The sequence below is a fragment of the Biomphalaria glabrata genome, chromosome 13, assembly GCF_947242115.1.
Source record: "Biomphalaria glabrata chromosome 13, xgBioGlab47.1, whole genome shotgun sequence".
NCBI lineage: Eukaryota > Metazoa > Mollusca > Gastropoda > Planorbidae > Biomphalaria > Biomphalaria glabrata.
The window spans coordinates 34,611,555-34,634,827 of NC_074723.1; the positions used below are offsets into that span (position 1 = coordinate 34,611,555).

Here is a 23,273-nt window from a genome sequence, read left to right on the forward strand (position 1 = left end):
AACTGTGCGGGACACGCCATTTATTTAACGGCCCTTTGAGGAACAGCGCCTGGATTGTGACAAGGTTGTGGGAGCTTTTTTACAACTCCGAGCAGTGCAATGAGGATGCTCTCGCACCCCCTTAGGGACCCCCACGGGAGTCTTGTTTTGCTACCCTTTAGCCTGCCTAATCGTTTCCTCCTACGATCGTTTCCACCCGGGCGCCACTTTGAGGCAGGGTAGCATGCCCGGGAACAGAGGACCATAGACCAGCGCACATTTAAAGTTTAGGGAGGAGGACAAAGCACACAATAGTGCATTGGAAACTTCTTTATTTAAATAAAAATAAATAGCCAACATTAAACACATGTATTTTTAAAGATAAGTCTTTCTTAAGAATCTGGTGACTTTTTGCAAAAGCGATTGGTTGGCTCTTAATAACAAATGAATAATGAACCAATATGGAACCAATATTTCACTCAGCCCCCATTTTTCCATTTCCCATGAACGCAAGGATGACCTATAAAGCCCAACTTTCGTGCCCAAAAAAAAAGCCGGCCGCACACGTGGCTTGGGCAGGTCTGGTCAACTGCAGACCGGAGGAATTCCAGCTACCCGTCGCCTCAGCGTGGCCCTCCGGTGGAAACGTCTAGTGGGTGGAGACTAGATAGGCTAAGTACGAGTAGTGAACCAGGCCCGGCCGGGCTTCTCTGGGTGAGCTTTTGTTTTTATTCTCTCACTCGGGGTTGGGATGGAAAGAACGGCCGGAGCCCAGTCCAAAAAGTCCGCCACGCAGTTCCACATGGGGGCCGTCATCAGATCCGTGGCTGGAGTGGCGGTCCTTACACGGAATTGTGGCGGTTACAGTATAGGAATATGAGGCAAGCTCCCCGCAGTCAGCACTGTTCTCGGCCACTTGTAGCGAGTGGGACCCAGGAACGGGGACGGTGCGCTGTGTACGCGGCACGGCCCGGTCCGGCCCAGTCAACCGATATGGCCGTCTACCGTTGGGAGCCCTCAGACAGGACAGGGGTGAAGAGCCCCATGGCCAGGCCTGGTTTGGATAAAAGCCTTTCTAACCATCAACGGGATAATGGCGCCTACGGCGCCGACGCCCTACTGTACTTCACTGAAGGTCAACTGCAGACGAACCGCCACTTCCCTCGGCCTTCCGTAGGCTCAGTGCCTCTCCCTACCCCCCCCCACCCACCCCCCATGCTGGCCACTCTCCCTGCCTCACAGTATATATTGTTATTATTTATAACTCTGACTGCCTTTGTAGTAGCACTTGTGCTTTGCAATAGACCTCATTCACCAATCGTAAACAAACAACATTTAGCCACGTGATTCTCTCTATATTCTATACGAAGTATGCCATCCATAGTGGCTGTCACGTGATACGTATTTTTCATTGTTTTATCAATAGTATGACGTGGCTAAATGTGTTTATTTACAATTGGTGAATGAGGCCCATAAGCTAGTAAAGATAGACATCGTAATATCCGTTATCGAGATCGTTGTCACTGTGGGTTCCAGTTTCCACTAAGAGTTAGCAACAACAATAAAGAAATCGTAATTATTAGGCAAAAACAAGTAAAGGATACCAATAGAGGAGATCAATAATGACTTAAAGCGATATAATCCAATCTTATCTTATAAACTACAGATGTTACTTTTGAAAGGTGATAAATACTTGTATAGTAAGAAATAAAAACATCACGCGAATGTTGCTGATGATTCATAGATGTGTGCACCTCGGTTGTTCCTTTCAATTATCTCATAATACAAGTGCCCAGTGTATATAAAGATAGTATGGTCTGTGTCGATAGTTTATTCTCTCAAGAAGGGGTGCGTAAATTTTAAAATCTGTTTTTTAAAAAAAAGAGTAAAGCTCCTTGTTCAAATCTCGCGACCTATAGGGCAAATGGTGTTAGGGTCGTCTGTTACTTTGGCCCAATGTTAATGATAAGGGTGTCATGTGGCCAGCGCAACGACCAACCGTCTTTACTTTCCCCAACTAAAGTCAGGTACCCATTTACATTGGTTGGCGCCCCCCCCCCCCCGAAAAATCCAAAAGTTCAAAGTCTGGGCTTCACCGAGATTCGAACCCAGGACTCCAGGTTCAGAAGCAAGGCGCTTATTAACAACTCAGACATCATGCCCCGTTTCAAGTCTGTTAGCAAGAGTATACGCTTTGGGGAGGAACCAATTAAGACGAAACGTTCCGACTAATGCGATGTGAACTATCTCTCAAGCTTGTCAGTCTTAGTCTTTACCAGTAGCGGACTTAGTGGTGGCAAGTGGGACAACCGACAAAGGCCCCATGCCTAAAGGGGGCCCCGCGATAGGAGATTCACTTGTCGTCGTTAGGTTCGAAAACCAGGAATCGTGGCTCAATATTTCCTGGCATTTATATGACACTAATTAGCATGTGAGCTCTTAAAATGATATTTTTTTTATTGGTTTCGAAATACCGTTCAATTACGGTAAAGACAGTATCTTATGAACTATTACTGTTTAACGGTTCACCTTGGCTTATAAAATAAAAAAACACGTAATCTGAAGCTACCAGTCAAAATCGTTTATTTGTCCGTAATATAAAAAAAAAATAATAGCATTAAAAAAAGAGATAAAAAGAGTTTATGACATTTATTTTTTACAAACTCAAAGACGGCCCCTTGGGTCAGTCCAACTGACACGTTACATTAGCACATTAGTAATAAGAGGCCAAAAAGTCCGTGGAGTCTGGGAGCGCATGAGGAGCCCTGACCGCACTTCTCCGTGGTGGAGGCTGTCCAGGCCTGAGCAAGCTATTATAGCACAGTGCAGGACAGGCCACTGACCTCTTGACTCTTTTTTTTTTTTTCGGCTATGGCCAAATTTCGATTCACGGTGCCCCCGCTGCGGGGAAGAAGAGGAAACCGTGCCTCATATTCTGTTTGACTACCCCAGACTTGCTGATCTCCGCCTCGACAGGTCTGGGAAACCCAAAAATTCTTGACCTGTATGGTGACATTTATGCACTACGCAAGACAGCAGGGTTTATGTCCAAGACTTTTGCAAGAGAGGATTTGAGCCTCTCAAGCCCTCACTCAAATGGAGTTTGATGATGATGATGATGACGATTACTGTGATTGAACCCTAGAAATCTAAATGTTTCGTCTATGATTTTAACTTGTTTTTGGTAATTCAAATTCCTTTTCTTTGCTAAATGTAGTAATTTAGAAGTGCAAAAAAAAACACAAAAAAACAAAACATATCGTTGTAATGTATTGAATGTTTTATTTAGCGCATAATCTCTTCTCTCCTCATTCTGCCATTTAATTGTTGTAACAAATTAGAAGATAGAGAAAAAAAAAGGTTTGTAGATAATAGCAAATTATTTTTTCAGTTATTTATATCAAAGTGTTGTCCTAATGACGTGACGTAGACCTACATTTAGATTTAGAACAGTTACATTTGTCCCTTCCCAGAATCCATAGCTGTTTTTAAATTTTATATAATGCTCGGGGATTCTATTATATAATTTCTTTATCTTGCACAGCCATTACTATACATCAATATTTTCAGAATTTATTGATAGAAATTTCAAAGTTAAATATTTTAATATATATATATTAAAGTAGGCCTATGTATTCTATTGTTAATATTTCTCTTTGTCTACTATAATATGTAAATGGTTAAAAACAAGTAACACATTTCTTTCCCAGGTTGCGACGGGTCACCAGTACATGCTATTACCAGATATCATCTCCTGCTGGGGTCAATTTGTAGTATTTTGTTAACGGGTGGATAAAAGTATAACAAGGGACGTAATAGCAAATATACGAAGGAAACAAATTGGGAAAAGCTATCATGAGTGACTGCCGTTGTTTTGAGCTCTCGTTGTCTCAAATGGCTTCGTGGTTTTTTTTTACTTCTGCTGGTAGCCCAGTTGTCGCTCTTTGACTGTTCATGAAATAGTACGAGAGAGTGCCGAGTATCTACCGACACTTAGAGAAGTATAAAAGAATTGTCATAGTAACAAGAGAAAAATGAAGATAATATTAATTTCTATTAAATCAAAAAAAGACTTTATAAAAACGAATTTGGAGAAAAAAAAGTTTACAAAGAGAGTTTGCGTTATCACACAAACTCAGAGGCGGCCCCAATCAAATTCACCAATGGATTAGGAATATTCAAGCCATAGTCTTGTTTTGATCGTTGAAAAAAAATAAAATTTAAAAATCATTGTGCACTAAAATAATGATAATATTTATCTTTACCTTTACCTATCCTTTAGTCTATAGACTATTGCACAGTTGGGGCACCATGCAATACTCGTCGACCGTCTTTCTCCATTCTTCTCTGTCTTTTGGCCATTCCGGGGGACTAGTAAACAGTATCTTTCAAAAATCAAAGCGTAAATAGGTACCAGCCTAATGTTAGTCTGTGATAAGCTCTTAAAGCGAGAATCCCTAATAAGCAATTATAAATTATATTTAATACTCTTTCAAGACACCGCAATATGGAAAATGTTTTGCCCAAATCCTCCAAAATTCTCTAGTATTTATGACATGATTAACACATGGATACGCCTTTATAATCTTCTTTGAAGGACGACTTGTAGGTTCTGAGCTAATTTCCCATCACACAGCGTACTAGGAAAAGAATGGACTCGATCTTGGATCAATTAACTGATTAAACCTGGCCTTACCTTAAGGCCATCTGTCCAAAATTTGTTTGGTGAGATTAAACTGTTCTGGCCACCACGTGAATTGATCTCTCTAAAAGATAAGCAAAGTGTTCCGCTAAATACAGAATGTACGAATAAGTGTTCCATTTAAGAAAAAATTTGTAAAACACTGCACTAGTCTGACTTCAAAGTGGCATTATACTCTAGTCAGTGGCAGAACTTTAAGGTGGCATTATACACAAGTCAGTGGCAGCAGCTCTTGTAAGGGACATAACGTTAAGATGGGAATATACTGCGGTCAGTTGCGTGATTTCAAAACTCGACATTATACTCTAGTCAGAGGCGTAACTTGAAGAAGTAGCATTATACTCTAGTCAGTGGCGTAACTTGAAGAATGGCATGACAGGATTATGAAGCACTCGTTTTTAGCCACAATTTTTCCGACAGTTGACATCGCCCACCCTCACCCACCACCATGACAATGAACTGGTACTCTGTGTCGGGCTGCAGGTTCTCCACTTCGTGTCGACAGCGCTCACGTTCAATCCTCGTTCCCGACCACGTGAAAGATGTTCCCACGTCTGCCTCTTTCCTGTGTAGGAGAAATAGCTTAGTCATCTCCCTTTGGTGTTGCCTCCGCTGACTTGTGATAACAGTGGCTGATCGACTGGAGGTGTGGCTTTGAATCTCAAGAATGATTGGCACTGTTAACAAGTACAGTAAAGCATGTAAACACATATTTAATTAGGTCCTTCTAATTATCTTACGATGTCAACTAAAAGTGAACTAACCAAGCACGAAAAACGTCATGAGAATGTAAAGGATGTCTGCCTGGTCATTAGATACGCTCCGAATAGACGTCAGGATGGTCCGGGTTTGAATCCTGCTGCTCTGCACAATATTTAGGCTAGAGCGCTATAATCCTCCTTTTTGAAAGGATAATTAAAACTTACCTACCATTTATAAAGCTCAATGACTTATTTGTGTTATTCATATATGTGATTTCAAATAATTTTTTGACTTTAAAAAAATTGGTACTAATATGTACAAAATTTTACTTTCTAGAGGTAATATGAAAAGTCGCTCCAACGCGATAATTGGTATCCTTCTTGAAAGTATTTTAGAGAATCGCTAGGCCTATATATGCTCCGGACTTTTTACAAAGCATTTATATCAGTGTCACGAGTCGAGTCTGTGACCTATTTCGACCAGTTTCTAGAAGGTCAAAGTTACTAAAATAATTAGGGGAGAAGTTTCCATGATTCTGGAATGTATGATTAAGAAAGGTATAAATTAAGGGAAAGTCAGTTAGACGGGGTTCTCGCTTAGTTATCGCTTAAGTCTTCTCTTAGTAAAGGTTTATTCAAGTTTTGTGATATTAGCGGGTCCATTTAATTAAAGTTTTATTAGTTGAAGTTGAAGTTATACTAAGTGAAGTTTCATGTATCTTTAAGTTTTATTTATGAAGTATCAAGTCAAGTTGTTATTGAATTGAGAAGTTAATTTGATGTGAAAGTTGAAGAAGTATTATTAAAGAAGTTTTAAGAAAATACAGAGAGATGTTTCTTTCTTCATTTCATTGAATTGTCAAATTTGATAATATAATCCCCGGCAAGTGTAGTCGTCACAATCAGCTCATTATGTCTGGTAAAAAAAATTGTAAACGTTTTTTCTCCAACACAAAATCTCGGATAAAGCTGAAATTGTGCACAACTATTTCTTTTACCTGACAACGCATGAAACAGTAAAAAATAAAATCGATTACTATTGGCAAGTAATTATTTTGTTTTGCATCTCGAACAAGGGAAAGAAATCATACTTAACTAATGTGGTGGTATAAGTTGAATTAGTCCCTTATTAAGATTTGAAATATAAATTAGGTGGACCCATTAAGGTTTGAAACTAACAATATAAATCTAAAAATATCTTTTTCTTAAGCAGTTTTCTGGCAAAGTGGTTAACATGTTTGAGTTCAAATTGTGATCGTTCAAACTTTTTTATAAATGCATTTAAAAAGTGATCACGCTTTCTTCACACAGATACCCACGTCTTTCTCCCTTCATCCCGTTCCTAATGGTCCAGACAAGTGATAGGATCATAGAAAGCTAAAAGCATGAATTTACGATAAATAAAAATTATTTGTAAAAATTATTATTATCACACAGATTTATACGAATATTAAATTTAATGGATGACTGATCCAAACGTATTGATAGAACTACGCTTATCAAGAGCTTTGCTTTTGTTTTTAAGGATTTCTTGTTTGTTTCTTGTTTTTGTTTGTTTGTTTGTTATTATTATTTTTACTTGAAAAAATATCTCGTAGTAGTAGTTTTCTTCTGTCATTTCTTAGTGGCTTTAACTCTATCTCCGTAATTTTTTTCAAAAGGCATTATTAATTTTTCCCATTTGTATTTCATTCGCCTGTTAGGGTTAAATTTCAGTAATTGTTTTCTTTTAGTCAGAAAATGTTATAATTGGAATAGATAAATGTATGCCCTTTTAATATAAATGTTTTACATGTTTTCGGATGTTCCTTCAGAGTTGAAGATAGTTTACTTCCTAGTCCAAACCTCCCGTAGGACGACGGGGGACGGGAGCGGGCAGGATTTGAACCCTCGACCATCGATAAATCCGAACGACTGTCCAGCGCGCAAATCGCACGACCAGGCAGCCATCCATATTAACACAAATTGAAGTTTACAAACCAAAAGTTACGTTAGTTGAATGGGCTCGAATCAACGATGTCATCGTCAATCCGGAGAAGAAGAGTTTAATAAAAAAAAGAAAATGTCCTTCCTAAGCTGCCCTACGAAAAGTCACTTTTATTTACCTTGGAGATGGATGTCTTGTGGGTCAAGGGTTCTGCAGTGGACAGGGTCACTACTAGGACTATGACCTTCTTGATTTACAGCTGTGACACTAAAGAAGTAGCGAGTCGATTGGCAGAGGTTCTCTATTGGAATAAAACAGTAAGCCTCGTTGACGCTGTCACTCAAGCGAGCTCTGACTGTCTCCTAAAAAAAAAAAAAAAAGCTTACATTAAACGTAGTTGTAAAAATTAATTTTGTATTTAAATTTGTAATAGATCTAGGCCAAAAAGAACAAATCTGCGCGATTACAAATATTTTTACCAATTGTTTTTGTTTAAGGCAATTTCATGCTTTTACCTTTCTCGATATCAACTGTCTGGAACAGCGGTGACAGAAGAGAAGCGCTAGAGAAGAAAACAAGGCCAATGACACTAGCTCCAGCTGTAATAACCTGCCCAGTGTGCAGCCGAACATTCCAGGCTCACATATGTCTCACCAGCCACACGAGGAGGCGCTAAACCCCAGTGCAAAGCCCTCAGCCTCCAGTATGACTAAATGGTCATCACCAAACCACGATGGACGAACTATATATATATATATACCTCTCCGTTGACCTGACATACCTCCATATTCAACTGTACCTGCTCCCACGTGCCGAAGACAACTTCGTAACCATCGATGACGTCACCAACTGTGGGCGGAGCTAAGGCGAGTACAACGCAATCACTACTTCTGGAGGACATGTGGAGGTCCAAGACTGGCTTCTTTGGGACTGAAAGATTAAAGTTGACATATGATTGTCTTGCATTGCCAATGTTCTAATGATAACTTTGCAGAAACGGTTCATTTGCATTAATGAGAATCTAATGATGAGGTAGGTAGGACACACACTGCGAAAATAAAGTACCAACGTTGCAAGACACTTGAAAGAAGGAAAGTGGGCAGACCCAGGCAAATCTAGAGGAGGTCAATCGTCAGCGAAGCTGGAAATTCTGGAATGACTTGGGATCACATGAAAATATGTGCTTAAAACTGAGTTCGGAGAAGTCTTGTTGTGGCCATATTTTCCTCTGGGGGTTCACAGGAATAAGTAAGGAATTAAGTATTTGCTTCATTTGTATTACTCATTTTCTGATCATATATTGTAGACGTTACTTGAAAAAATAAGATAATAACATTCTACGCATTTCATGTGTCAATCTAGTCATGCATGTTAAACTCTGCTAAGTTGATGGTTTTCCTGGCTGAATCAGGCAACCCATTCCATCCTCTAATGACACTACGGAAGAAAAGGCACTTTTACGAATTTGTTCTAGCGTTTGAATCAAGAAGAATAAGCATAATGTATACATTAAATCAATTTCTGATTTATGTTTAAATTGAATAGGATTGGATTGGATGAGATCGAATCTGATTGGATGTCACTGGATCGAATCAGAGCGTCTTAGAAAAAAAAAGGCCTGTACGGTTTCGAACCTAAGTTCGTTGTCAGTATTGCATTTTATTCCGTCCACCACCTTTGAACAGATTTAAGTTTACAGCAGGAGTTGAAGAAAAAAAAAATGCATTTAATGTTCTATGAATCAGCCAGAGAAACCAACGACATGGCAGAGTTCATAAGATAAGATGAGATAATTGGAAATATCTTAGCGTCCCATCTTTGTAAACATTGATTTTATTTACCTTTATTATATTTGGCCAAACACTGAACTGCCATCTGACACTCTGATCTATATTGAATGAGAAAGAATTGTGTAAGATTAATATAATCCCCTTTTAAAATGTTTCTATTAATGAACTGGTCACTATGACATTAAGCTAGGTCAGACTTAAGTAAAATTCACTATAAACGCTTATACTTTAATAATAGTAAATCTAAAAGAAAAAATATTTGTGATATAAAAAAAGGAAAAAGAGTACGTTTTAAAATTATTTTTCTCTTATTCGCATTCGGAGGCACGGTGGCTGAGTGGTAAAGCGCTCGGCCCTCGAACCGAGGGTTTCGGGTTCGAATCCTGATGAATACTTGGATTTTGAATTTTGCGATTTAAGGGCGCCAGCTCTAATGGGTACCTGACATTACTTGGGGAAAGTGAAGGCGGGTGGTCGTTGTGCTGGCCACATGACACCATCATTAACAGTGGGCAACAGAAACAAATAGACTTAACATCATCTGCAAGGTACTATATACATTCACCTATTCCTTAATCTGTTGGACCGTTGGGGCACCACATAGGATCTGTCGACAGTCTTTCTCCATTACTGCCTTTTGCCTTGGATAGGACCGTCCATTATTTTAAGTTAATTGATGTTGTCTTTCAGTCGCTTTCTCTTTTTTTTTTTTCTTCTTTTTCCTGGTACTGTTCCCAGAAGGAAGGTCTTTGACAGCCTTGAAGACCCTTTTAAAATGGCCATAGAGTCTAATTTTGTGTAATAGTAGTTAGCATGTCATCGCATGGTCCGATCGCTGTAATAACCCTGTCTCTAACCTCTTCGTTTGTGATGCGGTCTTTCAGTTTGATAACTAGGATCATTCTGTAGCATCTCAATTATATTATATAATTTTAAATATGCATTCACAGTACTCTCACACAAAATGAGTACACACACACTCAAGCAAACACACACACACAAGCGCAGCAAAAGCACTTAATATTTTAGAATTCAAAATTCACAAACCCTAAGCTGTTTGGCTCAGTATCAACCAGGGACGACTTTTGAGATTGTGACGAAATCAGTTCAGGCTCCTCTTCCTGGAAATGAATATTATCCTCGCTCGTGATTTTATTAGTCGATTTCGGCGTCTGTTTTATTAGAGAGATCAAAAAGATTATCGTTCTTATTTCATTGTATAGACATGGGACGTTACTCAAATTACAATTTTTCTTACAGCTTTTTTTTTTCATTTATATTTATACTAGTTTGTATTTTAACTGCTAAATCTAAAATCGGTAATTTAAGAATTAAAAAAAAAAATATTTATTTGATAAAAAATCTAACTTACAATAAATTATAAGTGTCACGTATGAATTTAAATATTATGTCAAATATTAAATAATTTAAGATAAACTCAAGTCAAGGTAAGGTCAACCTCGGTATTTCCTATGACGTAGCAATCACGCGTATAACACTTGATAGAAAATTATTCGATTGTTTGAAGGGAACAATTTCATTGGTTAAGCCAAAGGTCATAATAGAAAGTGAGAACAAAGGCGCGAGGAGAGAGTCAGTCGTGTTGAGATTCTCATGCAGATAAGACGTATATTAGTTTCGAGCTAGAATTGATAGAGACCAGTCTTGTATTGGATGGCTGCCTGGTCGTGCGGTTTGCGCGCTGGACTGTCGTTCGGATTTATCGAAGGTCGAGGGTTCAAACCCTGCCCGCTCCCATCCCCTGTCGTCCTGCGGGAGGTTTGGACTAGGAAGTAAACTATCTTCAACTCTGAAGGAACATCCTAAACATGTAAAACAAAACAAACAAACATTTGTATTAGATCTAGTAGTACATTTGAATATTTGTATTTCATACAGTTTACTATTGTAAATTCTGTACATTGCAGTGATTCCTAGTTATTGAATTAAAGTTCTGTATTTGTTTTAAAAGGATTTTCGTATATTGAAACTTTACGATAGTATTTAGATCTAGAGATATCGCTTATTGGCCTCCTTCAGTCGTAGAACGACTATGGTTCATCTCAGGGCACACTTCCTCGTGTGGCTGTGGAGCCCTATTTTGGAGAGACACTCCCGTCCACAGATAGCGCAGGTTAAGGTGGCTTTTGCTTCCGTGGTAGAGGAGCTGGCCGTTTTTCGGATTGTACGTTTTTCTTCCTGAGCTGAGACCCATGTACATCTACCTAATCCTCGGGCATCAAGGTTACAAGATATCATAACCCCTGACCATTCGGCAAAGATCAAGTAACGTCCAGCTCTTTAACATCAAGATCTTTTGACGTGACAATAAGCAAATCTGTATTTTCTTATTTTTCTAGATATATATAAAGAGGGGCTTGTATCGAATTAATTCATTGAACTTATATGACAAAAAAATATATTTTGAATTTAAAAAAAAAATATTTAAAAAAAAATTCTTGCTTACCAACAAAGATGGTGCACTGTTTAAATTATCACATGGGGCTACAGAGGACTTTGGGTAACTGCACGTGACTAAAGAATGGAGCAGACATTTATCAGCGTCAGAGGATGTGTCGTCATCATCGTCGCCTTTGACGACATGTTCATATCCGCTACTCGCCGTCAGGGGAAGTAATTTATAGATGGGCAGAAGTAGGTCGAATTTAGTGATAGGCCGACTCGGGAGGTTAATGGAAGAGTCGAATAGGGGATAGAAATGTGGATTGGGTGTCAATGAATCCGACATTGTCAATGAAGAGCGTGAGAGTCTCGATTGCGCGCCAGTTTCTGATTGGTTGTTTAAATACAAGCTAACAGACGACTGGACTAATGTGGACACGTGACCAGAGCACGACAAGGAAACGGGAATGTCTGCACTTGATTGTTGCAAGAGCGTCAACACATACGTTAGTTGAGCGGAACAAGTCGTGGGCGGATCACAGGTTGTCCACAATGGAGACTGTATCTCTCGTTCAGCTTCTGTCCTCTTAGACTCGAGCGGGAAATCTTGATTTGATCTTGCACTATCACTTTCATGTTTTAATTTTTGCTCTGCGCATGCATCGATTCCATTTAAAGAGGCGCCTTTCAGGTTCGTCTGCTTCTGCTTGCTGATGATGCTTTCAAGGGAAAGAACTCTTGGTAAACTGGAAAGTCCATTATGAACGTAGCAGTTGTCTCTGGCACAGTGAGAAAAAAAATATGAAAAAAAAATGTTTTAATCTATAATTTTTAGTTACGTTTGATAGAAAATAAATATTTATTCATATTGATCATTTAAAAAATTCATGTTTTGAAGATTTTCACGCACTTTAAAAAAACTATAAATAGAACGCTTTTTTTTTTTTTTTGGTGTCTCCAGTGATAAAATAAAAGAAGTGGTAGTTACCTTTGTACGTTTGTATTAGGTTAGGGTTAATGTTATAAGATGCTTGCTATGTACATTCAACTTCTCCGATATTAATTGGAAACAATATCGGCGTGTCCAACTAAATATAATGGAATAACCAAAAAAGAGGCATTTAAGTGCCCAAAAAAGAGCCGTAAGCTCAAAAAAGAGGCGTGAGCCCATAAAAGAAGCATGAGCCCATAAAAGAGGCGTAAGCCCATAAGTGAGGTGTAAGCCCATAAGTGAGACGTAAGCCCATAAAAGAGGCTTAAGCCCATAAAAGAGGTGTGAGTCCATAAAAGAGGCGTAAACCCATAAGTGAGACGTAAGCCCATAAAAGAGGCGTGAGACCATAAAAGAGGCATGAGCCCATAAAAGAGGCATAAGCCCATAAACGAGGCATAAGCCCATTAATGAGGCATAAGCCCATAAAAGTGGCATAAGCCCATAAAAGAGGCATAAGCCCATAAAAGTGGCATAAGCCCATAAAAGTGGCATAAGCCCATAAAAGTGGCATAAGCCCATAAAAGAGGCGTAAGCCCATAAAAGAGGCATAAGCCCATAAGTGAGACGTAAGCCCATAAAAAAGGCGTAAGCCCATAAAAAAGGCGTAAGCCCATAAAAGAGGCATAAGCCCATAAACGAGGCATAAGCCCATTAATGAGGCATAAGCCCATAAAAGTGGCATAAGCCCATAAAAGAGGCATAAGCCCATAAAAGTGGCATAAGCCCATAAAAGTGGCATAAGCCCATAAAAGTGGCATAAGCCCATAAAAGAGGCGTGAGCCCATAAAAGTGGCATAAGCCCATAAAAGAGGCGTGAGCCCATAAAAGAGGCATAACGAATTAAAACATAGCAATGCAGAATCAAAATTTTTAAGATCTTCCGTTTGTAGTTTTATATTTCGTTGGCAATGGTTTAGAGTTCGATACGGCGACCCTGAAATTGTTTAGTTTATCCTGACAATCTCCACTAAGGGAGCATTAATTGTCACAAACCACCGACAAAAGCAAGAGAGTTAATCTAGTCCTCAATATGATGTCATGAGGGAAAATATCGGGGTTATGACATCATGCATTTATGTGCTCTTTAGTTAATTCGTGCGAAAAGAAATTTACTGGAAGTATCTAAACGAGATTTATCAATAAGGACTAGGGATTGTAAACACATTTACAAAAAGAGTTACACGATCTAAAAGACTAGTCTGTTTAGTGAAGTCTGTCCAAAAGAGTGGTTCAATAATTTTACATTGCAATAGCAGTATTTGGCACTATACTTTTTACCATGAATTATATTTCATAAATAGCCTGTTCGAAAAATACAATTAGCGACTTGCCTACAGACCGGACAACGGATAAAATTGGCTTCTAAGATTGTCTCAGCGCACGGCGTCCGGCACAGGACGTGTCCGCACGGAAGTATGATGGGCAGTGTGTAGAACTCCAGACATACCGGACAGGTCAAATCTTGGGCAATCTCCATGACGAGCTGTGTATAGACATTGTGACATTTATGTAGGTAACTATATTAATTACTTAATAATCTTACTGATACTATGCGAACACAAGCGGATAAACCCATGCGATAAATGTACGCACTTGGAGAGACATTGAAAATTATACAATATATGAAACCAGTACTAACAAGATTATAAACTTTTCACATGTAAATTATGAGCAAGTCAGGTGTGAATGTATACATTTTTTTTATAGTTACAGGGTTTAGTTGGTGTAATGCACACATTGTATTTCCTTAAGGACAATAAAGATTATTATTATTATTATTATTATTTATAAAGAGAGTTTCTTATTCTTCTTATATGATACAGACGTTACTTTAATTAAAAAAGAAGATGATTACGTCATACGCGTCATGCATTTAGTCATGTATATAACCAATGTCCTAAATTCTGCTAAGTCACTGGTTTTCCTGGCTGGCTCAGGCAATCCATTCCATGATCTAATAGCACTAGGGAAGTTTGTGTTATCACACATACACAGAGGCGGACCCCATCGAATTCTTCAATACAAAAAGTGATGAATATGAACTAGCCAATCGAATGACTGGTAGATGGAAAGCATTTCTGTACCATTTTAGTATGCAAGACTTTCTAAAAGCATTAGACTAAATCCTGAAATTTGCGATGTTTGGATTCTACTACTGGCATTGGAAATCTTCTTTGATATATTTTGAGAATACATCTTTAGGTTGCCATTCTCGCAGCGATGCAGATAAGGAGTTTGGGTGAGTGATAGGTGCTCATCCGAAGGAATAAATCAATGGCTCCATATGTCTCCCAGAAGTCCCTGTGTTCTATAGACTCAACGCTTTAATAATATGGAAAAGGGCATAGTTGGCCTTCGAGCAATAACTATCACATTATTGATTATACTTCTCGTTACGTGTTCTAAAGCTATACAGGTCAGGTGCCATATATCACCATTATCTCCAACGGGGGGACCCATAACGTATTTATAAAGGCCTGAATGAAAAAATATATTGACTTAATACTTACAGCGTATTGACACCCAGCTAACTACAAGATCTTCACGTGTTCCACTGAAAAACGTCTTTTGATATTTCCCCCGGTGGCCTTACCACCCTTAAATCATCGACATAGATCGATTGAAAGGGAAAAGTTGTACGCGATCAGTTCAATCAATGCCTTGAACAAAAAAGGGTCGCGTTGAATTGTGCCCTTAACAAGAATGTAGACAGATTGACTGGACTATAAATTACTAGTTTTACATTTTAAAAAATGGTGTTGTGGAAAACAGGAGAGGGTATGCGAAGGTATCTAGTGAAGCCGGTTAATAAGAATATTAGGAACTGTGTAATATGTAAGATATTATATATCTGCAATTTTATTTTAGCTTGTATATAGCTACGTTTAATTTACCGGTACATGAATTTAAAATTATGTATTATCAATAGTAGTATGACGTACTTTTTTGTACAACCAATTATCATACCACTAATACCATTACACAATTTTTTTTTAAATTTACTTTGAAAGTACTCGATAATTTATTCTATCTATAGATAAATCGATACTGTTCACAGTGTGATATACGAATGTAAGATTGACCTCCCTTTTTAATTTCACTTATAATTACAAAATGTAAACAAAAGTGAACGGTACATGTATGCCTTTCGAAACTCAGAACCGTTTAACCGATATTGTTAAAAGTTAGCAGGAGTCGTCCTCTTATTATATGAGAACGGCATCCCTCCTACAACCGAAGGACTCTTTAAAAAAAAAAAACACTATTCATCTCTATACAAGTATTAACAGTATTTCATGTGGGTTTAATTACAAAGTGTTTAAAACTATTGCTTTCTGGTACAAACAACATTTTGCCATGTTTTGAGAAAAATTAAATGCACCATGTAAGTGATGCCTAAACCAAGGCCTGCGGGCCAAAACGGGTGTGTTATTATTAAAGAGATATATGTCCATAAATTGTTTATTAATGCTATTGACTATTTGAATAGATTTCATAAATATGACAATATTTTACATTAGTTATTATTATCAAAGGCATTTATAATGAAATTTGAATAGGGTAGGAGCTTAAACAAAAATTCTACCCAGAGCCTCCACTTACTGAAATCTGGCACTGCGTGTATAGTGTACATATTTCTGTTTAGTTCTTTTTGTCAATTAATTGGTTAATGTTTTTAAAAATAATGCACAAGGCATTTTATTTATTTATATTTTTTTAGAGAAACCTTTGTAATTTATAAAATAGCAGAAATTTAATGTTAAAGAAATTTTAAAGTAATAAAACAAAGTGAAAATAGACAGACAAAAATACTAATTTATTTTAGAAAAAATATATATGATGAATTTACGAATTCACTATTTTAAAACGTAGGACTTACCAGAATGCATTAGAAAAAAATCTGCCCTCTGACATGCGCAATATGACAAGTAGATCTTTGGTATGTAGCGTATGATGGACTAGCACTAATGCATTATGGTCCAGATTGGCGTACTACTGTCCCATGCTTGGTTGGTACATTCCTAGATTCTAGTAGGAATTCAACCGTTCTTCTTTTGCGCCGTTTATAAGCGTGACCGTCGAGATCGTGTCGGCCTTGCTGTCAGAGACTTGTGCAATGAGGTAGAGTTGGCCGTTTATATATTTCCAACGGTCAGAGCTCTAGAGAGAGGAAAGTCGGGGAGGGATGATAGCTCCTCCCCTTCCGTTTCCAAACGCACTGTATTTGTCTTTCGGGTCAAAGGTTACATGTAATGTTCATTCAACTGAACAAACATTGACGTCCCGCGGTTGTAAATCGTTATCAATCTTCACATAAAAAATGGAGATCTATATACGAGAAAAGGGAGAGTAGAGTTGTATACTAGTCCAGTGGTGCTCACGTTTTGTTTCCATCCAGGGGTCCAAATAAATGTTAGTGTTTCGTGCGCATCATAGTGGGAATGTTTGAATGGTGCGATTACGTGTTGAAACCAACATGGAAAAAGATAAGCACCAAAATGGAACAAGATAAACACCTAAATGGAACAAGATAAACACCAAAATGGAACAAGATAACAACAAAATGGAACAAGATAAACACCAAAATGGAACAAGATAAACACCAAAATGGAACAAGATAAACACCAAAATGGAACAAGATAAACACCAAAATGAAACAAGATAAACACCAAAATGAAACAAGATAAACAACAAAATGAAACAAGATAAACACCAAAATGGAACAAGATAAACAACAAAATGGAACAAGATAAAACGAATAGCGTTTACGATGTAAACTATTAAATAAAGATTAAAGTATTTTATATAACTATGATTTTGATGTTCGGTGTTGATGTCTCGCTAAAGATACTCTCGTCACTAACAAGGCCTCACGTTAGAGGGGCGAAATCACCTCAGCGTCCACCACAATCGGACCGATCCTTTGGTGTGGCGTTGATGTGCACTCATTGAATGTTGAACTGAAGGCAGGCATTGTAAGAGGCCGGATGAAGCCCTGGGTTAATATTCTGGGAACCACTGAGCTACTGAATAATTAACAGGCTTGAGACTCCCGTGAAATACAAGACTGACTTTAGCTGAAATAGTGGTTCTCAGGAATTGCGTCTTGGCAGCTGGAAGTACTCAGTCGAACATCGGTCTCGACTACCAAATACTACTACCAAATTTGCGCATTGTCTTACAAGTCTAGATCTCAATGCTTAGCGTTGAAATAGTAAAGGATGTACCAGGTCTATACATTCGCTTAGCCATGATTTTTTTTTCTCGAAGAGTACGAAAGTTGTATAGAGCAATTGTCGTTTTTTTAAATCTAATATTCATTCATTTTAAAGAGAAAAACAAATGCTCAATAAGTTGCATAAAAGAGGTATTGTCTTTTTTTTAAAGTATTTTTAATGTTTTTCTTGTTAAATTATAAAACCTATTTGGTTTTGTTTCTAGATTGTATTACAAAACCTAAAATAGTTTAGTAAATCGTTATTGTTTTTCATGTCAAGTGTACATGTGTTTATGCAGGAAAGGTGAGCTGAAAGGAGATATGCGTAACAGAGGTGCCCGCCTAGAACGCTCTAAAGACCAGCTCAGGCACCAACTTGCGTTAACTGACAGAAGAGAGCACCTGGCAGCAGGCGGCTTCCTTAAGAAAAAGCTGAAGATTTCTCACAATGGCCTTTGGATACACATTTGAGACCAAAAGGAAATACACAACCAACAGTGGACAACGATTATGTCTGCTTTGGTTGTAGGTCACAGCTAGTACGTCATATCCACGCCTCCTTAATCTTTACACTCATTCCTTAATCTTTACACTCATTCCTTCATCTTTACACTCATTCCTTAATCTTTACACTCATTCCTTAAACTTTACACTCATTCCTTAACCTTTACACTCATTCCTTAAACTTTACATTCATTCCTTAATCTTTACACTCATTCCTTAATCTTTACTCACATTCCTTAATCTTTACACTTAATCCTTCATCTTTACACTCATTCCTTGAATCGTTAAACTCATTCCTTAATCTTTACACTCATTCCTTAACCTTTACACTCATTCTTCAACCTTTACACTCATTCCTTAATCTTTACACTCATTCCTTAATCTTTACACTCATTTCTTAACCTTTACACTCATTCCTTAATCTTTACACTCATTCCTTAATCTTTACACTCATTCCTTAACCTTTACACTCATTCCTTAATCTTTACACTCATTCCCAAATCTTTACACCCATTCCTTAATCTTCACACTCATTGACATGCTTTAATTATTATGCAAGATTATTTTTTTAGACTTTATACACAATTCCTGTTTACAAAAACACCACACTCTCGATGCATACGATATCCATGGCGTTAGAGAAATACTGTTGAAATCGGTTACATAGGATAGCACCAGGGAGTGTGTCGTTTGAAATAGTTTTAGAACCATTGTCACCTTTCCCTCCTAGATTTGTTCAGGGGCCCTTTTAATAGACTGCGGTGTTTCAGCTCTCAAGTGGTTGACAAAGTTAGGACACACTGGCTCAATGGTGAGGAGAAAGGAGGTCGCTGAGGGAGGGGAGGGGAGGGAGTATGAAAATACATGTTCGAACTAGAAGTGATAGGCCACTACATTACAAGTAGGGCGGGCAGAGAAGGGCTGTATGAATGCTCATTATTCAGAATTACACTGGGGTTGGGGGACCATAAGGTTAAGGTTATTAAAATCGCAAAGAGAGATAATTCAAAAAGAAATTCGCGTGCAGTCGTTTCCCTTGGATTTCTTTAATGACTTATTTGTTACACTCGCCACTACTAACTGTTCTGCAATTCAGAAAGTGTTGAAGACAAACTTTTTTTTGTTTTCTTTTTGATAGCTCCATTCCCAATACGTCTTTTTATAGGAATAGTGAGGTGGTCCAGGTGATAGAGCACTTGTCTGTTATTGAGTAGATTTTTTTTTTTTTTTTTACAAATCAAACAAGAGCATAAAACTGAAATGCCATGGTAAGGCCAATATTATCTTAGCTTATATGTTACAGAAATTACTTCAAAACAAGAAGATAGTTACGTCCTACGCCTTTCACTTGTCAATCTAGTCATGCATGTTAATCAATGAATTAAACTTTGCTAAGGTGTTGGTTTTCCAGGCAGATTCAGGCAACCCATATTAGAATATACATCCTCTGGTATACCTCAACTAAACAAAACATAAAGAACTTACAGCAGACACGCAAGAGACCAGCAAGATTTGTAAGAAATGAACATTTTGTTTGTTTTGATTGTTTCTATTTAATTACCTATTGTTGACATTCTCATCACATATAATTTATGAACCTTAAATTTCAAAATATTCATTATATGCTATTGGAAAAAAATAACGTCATATACAAAGCAATTTAAAACGTTAAAATATTGTGACAACCTAAATGTAACTATATGCAATTCTATGTTTTGCAATCATTGTACTTTAAAATGTAACTTAATTTCTACGATTACTTATAAAATATGCATCTTTTTGTTAAAAAAAAAAAAACGCCCAATAAAGAGGCCAATAGCCCAAAAAAAAGAGGCAATGCCCAAAAAAGAGGCAAAGAAAAGAGGCAAAGGCCCAAGGATTCCTAGGATGTAAACAGCTCGACAACTGAAGTCAAAAGCTAAAAAGCTGAGGTATCCTTTAAAAAAAAAAAAAAAAAGAAATGAAAATTTACATTTGATTACAGTAACACCATGAGTAAAATCACTAAACTTAGAGACAGTTCAGGATCGGATAGCTAGCCAGGAAAACCATTGACTTAGCAGAATTTAAGTCATTGGCTAATATCAATGACTAAATGCATGACGCGTATGACGTAATCATCTTCTTTTTTGAAGTAACGTCTGTATTATATAAGATAAGAAGATAAGATAGAAGATGAATAATAAAATGTAAAGTAGTTAAATAGATAAAACATTGAACCATAATTTACAAATAGAAAAACAAAACCTAGTGAAATACTCAGAAAGACACAAAGGAAAATTTCTTATTCCATACGCTAGAACAAATTCGCACAAGTGCTCCTTTTTCTCTAGTGCTTTAGAGAATGGTCTGAATCAGCCAGGAAAACCAACAACTTAGCAGACGTAAATTTCACCTTTTTTTTATATTATTTTGAGTTACTTTTGTTTTCTCTTTTTTACTTTACAAAATCTTGTATTCTTACTTTATTTCTTCCCCTGTCCGTTAACATTACTTTCTCTCCTTCTGTCTTTCTTCCTCAACAGTCTTCCATATCAAAAGCAGACACACGTACACAGACACATTCCGCGCCATAAAATTTTGCTGACTGAATTTGGCATGCGGCGGCTCGTTGGTCTAGGGGTATGATTCTCGCTTAGGGTGCGAGAGGTCCCGGGTTCAAATCCCGGACGAGCCCTATTTTTGGTATCAGTTTTTTTTTTAACCAATACCAAAAAAAGAAACATTTATTTACAAAATCAAGTACCGTATTAAAAAAGTTTCTTATGGGAGTATCTTTTTTTTAATCTTTGAAGAATGCCCATCAAACCAATGACTTCTTGCAGCATACAGAATCATTAAAAGAGTAAAGGAGTGTCACCGATTACCCGAAATCGTCGAGATCAATGGACTCAAGCCTCTGAGGCTTCATTATGTACTGAGGGCCGAAGGCTCGAGGGTCCAGAAAACATTAAATCATGACAGGGCCGGCCTTAAGCATAAGCAAACCAGGTAGCCGCAATGGCCTCCGATTGTTGGGGTCCTCTCATGGGACTAAAATGTATTTAGAGAAAAAACAACAACAACTGGGATCGAATCTCAAACAAATCTCGGTTGCTTTCTGTCTAGTAGACTAGCTCTGAGGTTTTACCTTGAGTCTTGATTTATTAACGAGATCTTAGATTTACTGGTTAGATGTTAGAAGACCTTTTTGGTGAGAATGTCGAAGACGTTAAATCGAGTCTAGTACATCATGTCTCATTAAGTAGCATTTATATCCCTTATTTCGATATGAAACAGAATAATTTAATCACCATTAGCTAATTAACTTTTTGGGTAATTTTGTTTTATGTATTCATGTTTTCTCCGATACAATGAATATTTGTGCAAAAAGTTTTAAATTGATCTGATCAATGGGAGGTGGGAGAATAAAGAATATTCTAACTTTTTAGCAAACTAACCAGAATTTTACATTCTTCGATTCTTCGCTCGTAGAATATTAGTTCTAGTTTTGAAGAAATAAATCGACAAGGCCAATGGACTCTGAGGCTTCATTATGTACTGTGCATATTAAAAGGAATAAAAAGTTGGGCTCGTCCGGGATTTGAACCCGGGACCTCTCGCACCCAAAGCGAGAATCATACCCCTAGACCAACGAGCCGTTGTAGGAGTTTGAAAGTTACAACACTTAAGTACTCAGGAGTGACTAAACCAATGCACTAGGTTAACAAATATGCAGATCGATAACAGCTGGGGTGGTCTTTGAGTTAGATGTAAAATGACTTTATTGTTATTGGCAATACACCGGTATGTGCGAAGCTTAGAAAACGATTATTTAACAAATGGACTACTCGACCATGGTTTCCCACGACAAATGGTTTACCACAAGAATCGAAACTGAGAAAGCCCCATAGACAACTCCCGAAGTCAATGATGTGATGACAGGCCAAAACTTTTTGTATTTGTCTATTTAAAAAGCAAAATGTAAAAAAAATAATAATAATAATAATAAAGCTTGTATAAGGGAAAGCACCGCACAATTCCTGCCATCTGAAGCTCAGGCTTCATCTATCGTCTGCTAGAAATGAGAGGTCCTGTCTTAAAAATTGTAGCTTCAATGTTAGATTTTTTTACTGGAACATTTTGACAGTTATAATAAAGACATATGTCCTCTCCATAATCTAGCATTTAAACATTATAGAAGTTAATCTAAATGAAAAATTCCTATGTTTGCTTCTAAAAATAGGACGGGGTAGATAGAAATTGACCATTTCCAGTAAATCACAGTGTTGGTTGTTACTAAAAATAGATTTTAACCATCAACTTTGAAAATTAATATCTAAAGAGTGCGCCAAGCGACAAAAATCAAATTCGGCACAAAGATATATATTAACATGCTTAATTCAATACAATTAGTGAGATTGTTGTATTTATAAATTTATAAACACTTTTATTTTATTTAAAAAAGAAAATTTTACCCTTCTTTGTCTTTGTTAATTTTAATATCAAATATCTTTAAAGTGTGCCAAGAGAATTTAATGAAATTTGAAATATACACATTTCATAATATTATAAATCATTATAGCAAACAGCATTGTTGTAACTTTTATAGGAAAAAAAGTTGTAAAAATGTCAACTTTTACATAAACATTTGTTAAGAAAAATTTAACAGATTTGCTTCAAAAGCAAATAAAAATGATCTCTGATATCTTATGTTTACAAAAAGTAATCATAATTAGTCCTCAAATCAAATACAATATGCTAAAACTTTGATGCTAAAACTTTGTTGGTTACCTGTGCTGACACACTTTTCAGCCATTTTTAGGGAGATAAAAAAATATGGATCTAGGTCAGTTTATCCGGCACCTTCGACATACGGAGGGTCACGGTTTATCGAAGTACCTAATTTTGAACCCTTCCCCATTCGCCCTCCCACCCGCTAGAAAAAAAAATCCTGGTTAAAAGAATGTATAATTCTACTAGACTTTATAATATTCTAATAATAGACCTTTAGATCTAGACCTAGAAGGTGCGCAAAATATTCATGAACATTAATTTATTAAACTCTTATTAAAC

General features: G+C 37.2%; 1 protein-coding gene and 2 non-coding genes across 3 annotated transcripts; 1 reads left to right on the plus strand and 2 right to left on the minus strand.

Moving 5' to 3' along the window:
- Positions 1-3,238: 3,238 nt before the first annotated feature.
- LOC106061495 (uncharacterized) lies at positions 3,239-16,706 on the minus strand. Its single transcript, XM_013219659.2, has 8 exons — positions 16,377-16,706; positions 13,828-13,979; positions 11,567-12,281; positions 10,147-10,271; positions 9,151-9,197; positions 8,091-8,239; positions 7,488-7,671; positions 3,239-5,358 (listed from the first exon to the last, which is right to left on the minus strand). Exons 2-8 carry the CDS (start codon positions 13,971-13,973, stop codon positions 5,063-5,065), a joined length of 1,662 nt encoding a protein of 553 aa, XP_013075113.2. The 5' UTR covers positions 13,974-13,979; positions 16,377-16,706; the 3' UTR covers positions 3,239-5,062.
- Positions 16,707-20,823: 4,117 nt separating this feature from the next.
- Trnap-agg (transfer RNA proline (anticodon AGG)) lies at positions 20,824-20,895 on the plus strand. The gene has a single exon. It is a non-coding gene; the product is annotated as a tRNA-Pro (tRNA).
- An 891-nt stretch (positions 20,896-21,786) lies between these two features.
- Positions 21,787-21,858, minus strand: Trnap-ugg (transfer RNA proline (anticodon UGG)). The gene has a single exon. It is a non-coding gene; the product is annotated as a tRNA-Pro (tRNA).
- Between the last annotated feature and the right edge of the window lie 1,415 nt (positions 21,859-23,273).